The sequence below is a fragment of the Cephus cinctus genome, unplaced genomic scaffold (genome assembly GCF_000341935.2).
Source record: "Cephus cinctus unplaced genomic scaffold, Ccin1 Ccin1_scaffold1163, whole genome shotgun sequence".
NCBI classification, from domain to species: Eukaryota; Metazoa; Arthropoda; class Insecta; order Hymenoptera; family Cephidae; genus Cephus; species Cephus cinctus.
The window spans coordinates 300454-308466 of NW_014333653.1; the positions used below are offsets into that span (position 1 = coordinate 300454).

The 8013-nt window shown below is 31.7% G+C and overlaps 3 protein-coding genes and 2 non-coding genes across 6 annotated transcripts; 4 read left to right on the forward strand and 1 right to left on the reverse strand.

Annotated features, from left to right (window-relative positions):
- Positions 1-81: 81 nt before the first annotated feature.
- LOC107272397 (calcium uptake protein 1 homolog, mitochondrial) lies at positions 82-4111 on the forward strand. Of its 2 annotated transcripts, none has more exons than XM_015749515.2 (12): positions 82-240; positions 470-736; positions 877-1051; positions 1378-1537; positions 2360-2397; positions 2469-2583; positions 2667-2827; positions 2903-3019; positions 3101-3225; positions 3297-3424; positions 3504-3593; positions 3686-4111. In XM_015749515.2, the coding sequence occupies exons 2-12, from the start codon at positions 486-488 to the stop codon at positions 3838-3840; spliced, it is 1515 nt and encodes a 504-aa protein (XP_015605001.1). In that variant the 5' UTR covers positions 82-240; positions 470-485; the 3' UTR covers positions 3841-4111. The 2 variants fall into 2 exon arrangements, with proteins under 2 accessions (XP_015605001.1, XP_015605002.1); XM_015749516.2 differs by lacking the exon at positions 1378-1537 and adding an exon at positions 1871-2030.
- A 113-nt stretch (positions 4112-4224) lies between these two features.
- Positions 4225-5235, forward strand: LOC107272309. The gene is made up of 4 exons (XM_015749336.2): positions 4225-4610; positions 4723-4807; positions 4874-4997; positions 5058-5235. Exons 1-4 carry the CDS (start codon positions 4478-4480, stop codon positions 5127-5129), a joined length of 414 nt encoding a protein of 137 aa, XP_015604822.1. The 5' UTR covers positions 4225-4477; the 3' UTR covers positions 5130-5235.
- Positions 5236-5349: 114 nt separating this feature from the next.
- On the forward strand, positions 5350-7105 carry LOC107272310. Its single transcript, XM_025089669.1, has 3 exons — positions 5350-5597; positions 5695-5879; positions 5948-7105. The coding sequence occupies exons 1-3, from the start codon at positions 5462-5464 to the stop codon at positions 6119-6121; spliced, it is 495 nt and encodes a 164-aa protein (XP_024945437.1). The 5' UTR covers positions 5350-5461; the 3' UTR covers positions 6122-7105.
- Positions 7106-7213: 108 nt separating this feature from the next.
- On the forward strand, positions 7214-7284 carry Trnag-gcc. Its single transcript has one exon. It is a non-coding gene; the product is annotated as a tRNA-Gly (tRNA).
- Positions 7285-7466: 182 nt separating this feature from the next.
- Trnag-gcc lies at positions 7467-7537 on the reverse strand. Its single transcript has one exon. It is a non-coding gene; the product is annotated as a tRNA-Gly (tRNA).
- Between the last annotated feature and the right edge of the window lie 476 nt (positions 7538-8013).

The window sequence follows — 8013 nt, forward strand, 5'->3', positions numbered from 1 at the left end:
CTAAGCAGATATTTAAATGATCTAAAATAATCTAAAGGTTTTAAATTAAGTTTGTCTCAATCATATACATACTTATATTTTTGCTTAATATCCCGGAATACCACTGATGGCGCCTGTGACGTATTCCGAAAGCTTTTTCACCAACATTATAGTCTTCTAGAATACGTTTATGGAACCTAGGATTAAAAATAATTATTCAAGTAATTTCATTTCGATTGATTTCACTCTTCAAATTATTTGGTAAGTTAATGTTATTAATAATTACTATAAATATTTCTAATAAATGAAAATATATTACCATTGCTTGTGAGGAAAGAAACACAATAAATTAAGTTGTTTGATGCAATAAACTTTCTATTCAATCGCATTTATTATTAAATGGTTCATTATGCATGTTCTTCTGTGAAGATATTTTCTTTTAAGTTCTGATGTGTAGTGCTAAACTGCTTCTCCAATTTTCTTATTGCAGTTCATAAGATGCGAGAATGTTGCTTAGCCGTTGTGGATATTCATTGCAATCTAGACATGGATTTCGAAAGCTTATACCAGCTACGTTTAGTACACTTTGTAAAACAAATTACAATGATAGACCCTGTAATATTAAATGGGTCACTTGGGAGCAGTCTAGATCTTACAAAAACTTTGGCCACAAGGAGGTAAAACCACCCCGAAGTGTATATATTATGGGTTATACACTCTTACTTGTATTTATTGGCCTTTGGATAGACTGGGATTGGTAAGTCATTAAAAGAATTATTTGAAATATCAATAAAATTTCTATGTGAATGAATTAAAATTTAAGGTTGCATTGGAAGAAAATGTGGGTGAATATGAATCAAACATTTTTAATGATTTAATTGTAAATTTATTATACAGGGTTCTAAAAGGCAAGAGACCTCCAATGTATGACAGAAAATACTATCCCAAGGTAGATGCCGCTGAGATGGTCACTGAAGATGAAAACGAAGAAGAGAAAAATGTTGAAACCACTGAACCCGATGAACACAAGAAGAAGAAAAAGAAGCAGAAAGTTGGATTTCGAGACAGAAAGGTTGTATAATATTTCGATATCACTGTTCAGGATAAATATTTGTAATCTCGTAAATAACAAATGGAATACATTGCAACTGCAGTAGTCACAGAATTAAATTGCAGTGCTGACAAATATAGTATAATCTAGTGCATCGTATTTCTTAGGAGTATCGGTGGTAAAACTTGTAAATATTGAAATAAAAATCAAACAAAAATGACATTCTTTGTGTCGATTAAGAACCATCAAATTGAATGTCAAAGCAATTACAATTGCATCATTATTTCAGCAGACTAGTTTTAATAATATGAATAGTCCGAAGTACCAACGATCAAGCATTCTTACAGATAATAGAGTATGAAAATAGGATGCGAGCGTACTCAACGCCAGATAAGATTTTTCGATATTTCGCGACCGTAAAGGTCACTAGTATGGAAGGTACTGATATCTACATGACTCCCGATGATTTCTTGAGAGCCATTACTCCTGGCATGAAACAACCGGATGGTAAAATTCCGTTAATATATGTTAACTTTAACAATGAAATATTGCGTTACTAATATAATGGAATGAGCTTCTTTCAACTACTGCGGAGTCCTACTTTCTATGAGGGAGAACTGCATATCTATTATACTATTACCGCAAACATAATAATATAAATGAACTTTTGCCGTTTGAAAATTACGTGTATTAATTGTTGACACAGCCTTAAGATATTCTCACATTAGCGAAGAATCGTCTCGCACTTGACACTATCATAATTGCTTAAATGAAATTAATTGAATTTTTGCAAAACGGCATGCTACAATAACATGAGAAATATGCTATTATAACACGCAGATTATCGAATACGAAAACCGTATAAGGCATTATTCAACGCCGGACAAAGTGTTTCGATATTTCGCGACTCTTCAAGTTACAGTCCACGATGCGCACGAGGTGTTGATGACTCCAGATGATTTCTTAAGATCATTGACACCCGGCGTGAAGCAACCTGATGGTAATTCTTATTATTCCAATCAGTTCAACGATTTTTTTGTCCTACTTTATGTGCTGATATAGAAATATTTTTATTTTCTTTTTTATACACAACAGCAAAAAACGTCTCTAATGAACTAATTGTGTTTATTTAATTCAGAGTGCAACAGCAGATGTTTCTTGTGTTACCAAAAATTGCTCTAAACGGCAAATATACTTATTTATTATCCCAAGATATTTGCATGCAAAATATAATAATATTCTTAGTTTTGGCTTTGTTGTGAAAAAAAATTTGCTTCTATAATTGTTGATTCTTACATTGAGAATATACACAATATATATCTTTTATAGGTCTTGGCTTAGATCAGTACAGGCGTTATGATCCAAAGGTATGAGTTTTATTTGATCTAGGAATATAAGAACTATTATCAAGGATAATAATCATATGTAATCCCAATAGAATATTCATATGAAATTAGAACTGGAATTGGATCAAAATAGTATATTTTACAAGCTTGGAAGTTCTGGACTTATTACGTTCTCTGATTACATATTTCTACTCACCGTACTCTCTAGTAAGTTTAATATTGCATCGCTGAATTCTCCTTTTCTCATATACATAAAATTTCTCAATGTCATGTAATCAATAATATTTTAGCCTCGAGACGTCACTTTGAAATAGCATTTAGAATGTTCGATTTGAATGGTGATGGAGACGTCGATTCTGATGAATTTGGAAAAGTTGCCACATTGATTCGCCAACAAACAAGTATTGGCAATCGACATCGAGATCATGCAAACACTGGTAATACTTTTAAGGTAAGTAAATTGGTTAATTCTTATATTTGTCAATTAATTTGAAAGTCCCAAGTACAATTGTATCATTGTGCACAGGGTGTTAATTCAGCGCTAACCACATACTTCTTTGGACCAAATATGAAACAGAAATTAACGATTGAGAAATTCTTGGATTTCCAAGAACAGTTGCAAAAAGAAATTCTTAATCTCGAGGTAATAAATGAAAATTGAATTTGAAAATGATATGCTGTTAATGAAATAAACAAAAAAAAATGATTACTCAATTTTCAACAGTTCGAACGTAGAAATCCCGACGAAAATGGTAATATTTCTGAAGTCGATTTTACCGAATTATTATTAGCTTATGCCGGTTATCCTGAAAAGAAAAAAGCACGGATGTTGAAGAGAGTGAAAAAGACGTAATTATATATTAAATGGTCCCCTAATAATTGAAGTTTGTTGTTTGCAAGTTAAAACATTTTTTTTTTAGTTTTAGGGAGAATCCGAAAGGAATTAGTAAGGACGATTACTTAAAGTTCTTCCACTTTTTAAATAATATTAATGATGTCGACACGGCTTTGACTTTCTACCACATTGCCGGCGCGTCGATTGATCAAGGTTTGCATTATTTAATTGATTTAATAAAAAGTGGTTTACAGGAATAATCAATCCTTAATATAACTTTCGGTATTTTTAGCAACACTGAAACACGTTGCGAAGACTGTGGCCCATGTTGACTTAAGTGATCACGTTATACAAGTAGTTTATACTATTTTCGATGAAAATAGTACGTACATTTCTACTTTGTTATTGTATATGCATTCTTCACGACTTTATCCTAAATTTAATTGTTTCAACAATTAAAACTAATTGTTACAGTGGATGGTCAACTGAGTAACCGGGAGTTCGTGTCTGTGATGAAAAATCGTGTGCTTCGAGGATTGGAAAAGCCTAAGGATACGGGATTCGTTAAGTTGATTCAATCAGTACTGAAATGCGCAAAAAATACTTATCCTCTATCATTTGAAAAGTAATGGCAATTCAAATTCAGTTGAAAGAATAAAATTCGAAGAACGATGCTTTCCTATTGTGTTCAGTACACTTTCTTGTCTTTACACGCACAATGCATATTGGCATTTACACTCTCAACATTTACTATATCTATAAATTATTTTCTCTTTTTTAATATTTCGCTTGGAAGTATTTCAATGTGTCTATTCACTTTATATGAATAATATTTTCAGTGATCTTTTCTTCATATAAGATAAACTACTAATAAATTAATATTGAAATGACGCTTGTTAATATAATATTGTTAGATAAAGAAATTGTAATAAATATGTTTATGTGTTGATTAATCGAGAAATATATAAAGATTGATCTGTAAAATGAAAAATATCTCAGAATGTATTCTTTTTCACTCCTGAAATTTTATGTATCTCATCGAATGACTTTCACGGAATCTAGCTAATAGAGCGTGTCGTGTAAAAACATATTAATCTGACGTCCGTCTACGCTGGTCTACGCTTCAGTACAGTATCTTATTTCAAACAGAAGGTACTTTCGTATTTAGAGGGATTTATACGTCGTTGTTCAATTAAAGTTATAAAATTCATAGATCATTTATAGTTATTTCGTAATTTCTTATATTGTTGAATCTCTCTTAGAATCATGTGTATAAAATATATCAGTATTCTTGGATTCCTTGTATTGTTTCTTATCGTGGAAACTTTAGCAGCAAGTAAAGTTGAAGCTGAAATGGTTGAGAATGATGATGATGACGATGAGGATGATGATAATTCAGGTATGTTTGTAATTGTCTTTTCCATATTGTGAGTTGATTTAGTTAAAATTTTATTGGGAAACTTTCTCAATTTTGAAAAGCTTGTATAATATTTTGGAACAATGTTTTCTAGATATGAAGACTGTCGAGATGGAAACATTGGTCGAACCATCAAGAAAGATACTTGCTGATATTGTTCAGAAAGGACAATTTTTTCAGTGAGATTTACTTCTTTTTATCAAAGTTTAATTAGTGAAATAATATACAATTAATATATGTTTCAGGGATATTTTTGCTGAGAACGTAGCACCTCTTAAAATTCAATTTGGTCACGTTTGTGAAAATCCTAATGAATGGGAACAACGATTCGAGCAAAAAGATTTTGAGAAAAATCATCATCAGGGCAAGGTAAGATTTTTACATTCTTCACATACTTTTTATTTAATTATACAATTTTAATGAAAACAGGTAAGATGGGGAAACAGAAATGGTGGATACGGTGAACACTACTGGGATCTTAATCACCATAATGGCAAATAAATGTTGAGAGTCTAATGATAATTTATTAAATTGTTAATACTTTATTATATTATCTTATACATGTTTCTTTACCAAATAAATATTTGTACTCTTAACCAACGATTACTATTTGAAATACAAATTTTTGTTTCTACAATATATTGAATTTCTATTTGATACAGTGCGAAGTTTAAACTACAAATAAAAATGAAACTTAAAGTATCAAAATTTTAGAAAAAACATTTCCGCTGCGTTACAAGCTATCTTCATCCTGTTCCATAAAAAAATTATGAAGCTGTCTTATATAAAATTTCTTTATCAAAAAGTTGAGTCCTCTGACTAAAATTATAAAAATGTCGTCAGATAAGAAAGGCTTTACGAAGGATGAGGCGTCTTGCGAGGAAAAACTTGGAAAATCACCACCATTGCCGCCACAACCACAAATCACAATGGCAATAAGTGAGAGCGTAGCTGAGCGTATAAAGACGGGTAAAAATTTTAAAAAAAGAAAACCAAAGGACACAGAGTTTGAAAATTTTCTCGATCTATACTTCCTGATATAAAACCACTTAAATTGTCTAACAAGGAGCCGTAGACGAGGAACGCCTCAGGAATTACGATAATTATTGGATTGAAAAATTGGCATGTATGGATAAAAATCATACAATACGAAACAACTTGGATATTTTTGAGGCTGAAAAAATTATGAAAGGATTATTGAACTTTGTACACAGTGGCCGTACCAAAAGTTGTCCCATCGACAGAAACAAGGCAAGATATAGTAATTCATTAATATATTAAAATACCTTAATATCATCAATATTATTCCCATTAATCAGATTACGGATTGCTTTGAAATGTACGAAGGACACACGTTACGTTGTGAATCTGAAGTAGCCCATTTTATCGGTTGTGTCGATCGACTTCTTTATGACACTGTTCGCAAAGAATTTGGAAACGTTACACCCAACAAGAAAATGTCTTACGCCGAAAGATTTCATAGAGGTTATTAGGATATAAATTTTTAATCAGGTCTGAAGATACAAATTTTAAGAAGGAAACGTTATTTAAATTAGAGTTTTTAAAGAGCAATTACTGCGGTATATAATTTTGAATAATTAATATACAAATCTGCAAAATTTTAACGTACATATATGGCGTTCTTTTTTGCAATGTAATATCATTTATATTGAAACTTTCTCCGGGTTTTATATTATGTCTACAATTACTCAGTGTGAATGCTCCTTAAGTATGCTATTTACATGTAAGCATATATGCCGCGTTACAGCTGACAATCCAGTCAACGGAAAGCGGACGGCTTTTAACGTCTTTTTTCTTTTTAATATTTGTTTTCACAATATACGAGAGAGCTACGATCAAACAATGCCGTGTTTCTCCGTAAACGTGGCGGCATAATTAGATAGTTACTATGCTAATTTATTAAAGTCATGTTGCCGCGCGTAAGGAATATTAAGAAGCACCTTTATTAACAAAAGGAAAAGTCACGAACTCTACTATAGTGTACTGATACGTCAGTGAATGCGAGTAAAAATATTTTTCACGTATTAATAAACGTGAGATAATCAAATAAATAAACGAATACGTTAATTCTTTTGGTAGTGGAAAGTTAAATATATTTGTTTGAGGTATTATATAATCTTATCGCAACATATATTCGAATTTCCTTCTGCTTTCTTGCATTATCGACCAACGCATGTTCTTATATCTAATCAGAAACACGGCTGTCCTTACCACACGTTTTCCATGGATCTTTACTGGAAATATATGCTCGCGCGATTAGGATACTAACGAGTCGAATGATTCTTTATAATTATTCATGCTGAGTAGTAGGATTAATTTGGTGTTGGCAGGTGCAACGTTTCTTCTTACGTTTCACTATGGAAATAAAAGTATGAGAGTATTCCAATAGTAGAAGACACATTTACCCTGTATGTTTTGATGATAAATTAAATAGTAAGATGAGAAGTAATGATCTTGTTTTTTGTTTCTTTTTTATATTCATATATTTAGCAATTTATGTTATCTCAATGTTGATTAATTATTCTATATTAAAGTATGTATTAAAATAATCGTCATAAACATAAGCATCGGTGGTTCAGTGGTAGAATGCTCGCCTGCCACGCGGGCGGCCCGGGTTCGATTCCCGGCCGATGCAATTTTATTTATATTTATAGCAATTTTTATCGTAAATGATATTCTTATTTATCTATGTATAATCTATTGCCAAAGTGTATCTATCTTTTAATCGCGTTTAATAAATATACCAGATTTTTACTTGTTTTTATGTTAGTTAGGTAAAACTTTATATAAATAGTACCTAATGAATAAAAAATTTATTGCATCGGCCGGGAATCGAACCCGGGCCGCCCGCGTGGCAGGCGAGCATTCTACCACTGAACCACCGATGCTTATGTTTATGACGATTATTTTAATACATACTTTAATATAGAATAATTAATCAACATTGAGATAACATAAATTGCTAAATATATGAATATAAAAAAGAAACAAAAAACAAGATCATTACTTCTCATCTTACTATTTAATTTATCATCAAAACATACAGGGGTGTTTGTACAAGTTCTCTTTACAGAACAGATCGGAGCATCCATACATTATAGAAGAAGTAACAGTAGCCTATAAAAAGATGGCGCCATGGAAAACAGCGGAAGAGGACATATTTATAACCTTGTTGTATAAGATCTTGTCCAGCTCAAAGAGAATATATGGAAATTTGTTCTGGAGATACTACACGGGAAATGTATCGTAGAAGCTGATGTGGCAGCAAAGAGAATCCTCTGCTCCATAAGGGAAAGTGCACAGACGATGCAGGTGACTATAAATCAATCGATCTATTAAACACAGATTACAAATTGCTCACTGA

What these genes read in the sequence shown, in the direction of transcription:
- LOC107272397 (XM_015749515.2), top strand. Translation starts at nt 486, where the DNA reads ATGTTGCTTAGCCGTTGTGGATATTCATTGCAATCTAGACATGGATTT. An exon ending in TCTACTCACCGTACTCTCTA is followed by an intron (nt 2,584 to 2,666) that starts GTAAGTTTAATA and finishes ATAATATTTTAG; the next exon opens with CCTCGAGACGTCACTTTGAA. An exon ending in ACACTGGTAATACTTTTAAG is followed by an intron (nt 2,828 to 2,902) that starts GTAAGTAAATTG and finishes CATTGTGCACAG; the next exon opens with GGTGTTAATTCAGCGCTAAC.
- LOC107272309 (XM_015749336.2), top strand. Translation starts at nt 4,478, where the DNA reads ATGTGTATAAAATATATCAGTATTCTTGGATTCCTTGTATTGTTTCTT. An exon ending in TGAGGATGATGATAATTCAG is followed by an intron (nt 4,611 to 4,722) that starts GTATGTTTGTAA and finishes AATGTTTTCTAG; the next exon opens with ATATGAAGACTGTCGAGATG. An exon ending in CAGAAAGGACAATTTTTTCA is followed by an intron (nt 4,808 to 4,873) that starts GTGAGATTTACT and finishes TATATGTTTCAG; the next exon opens with GGATATTTTTGCTGAGAACG.
- LOC107272310 (XM_025089669.1), top strand. Translation starts at nt 5,462, where the DNA reads ATGTCGTCAGATAAGAAAGGCTTTACGAAGGATGAGGCGTCTTGCGAG. An exon ending in AGCTGAGCGTATAAAGACGG is followed by an intron (nt 5,598 to 5,694) that starts GTAAAAATTTTA and finishes TTGTCTAACAAG; the next exon opens with GAGCCGTAGACGAGGAACGC. An exon ending in GTCCCATCGACAGAAACAAG is followed by an intron (nt 5,880 to 5,947) that starts GCAAGATATAGT and finishes CCCATTAATCAG; the next exon opens with ATTACGGATTGCTTTGAAAT.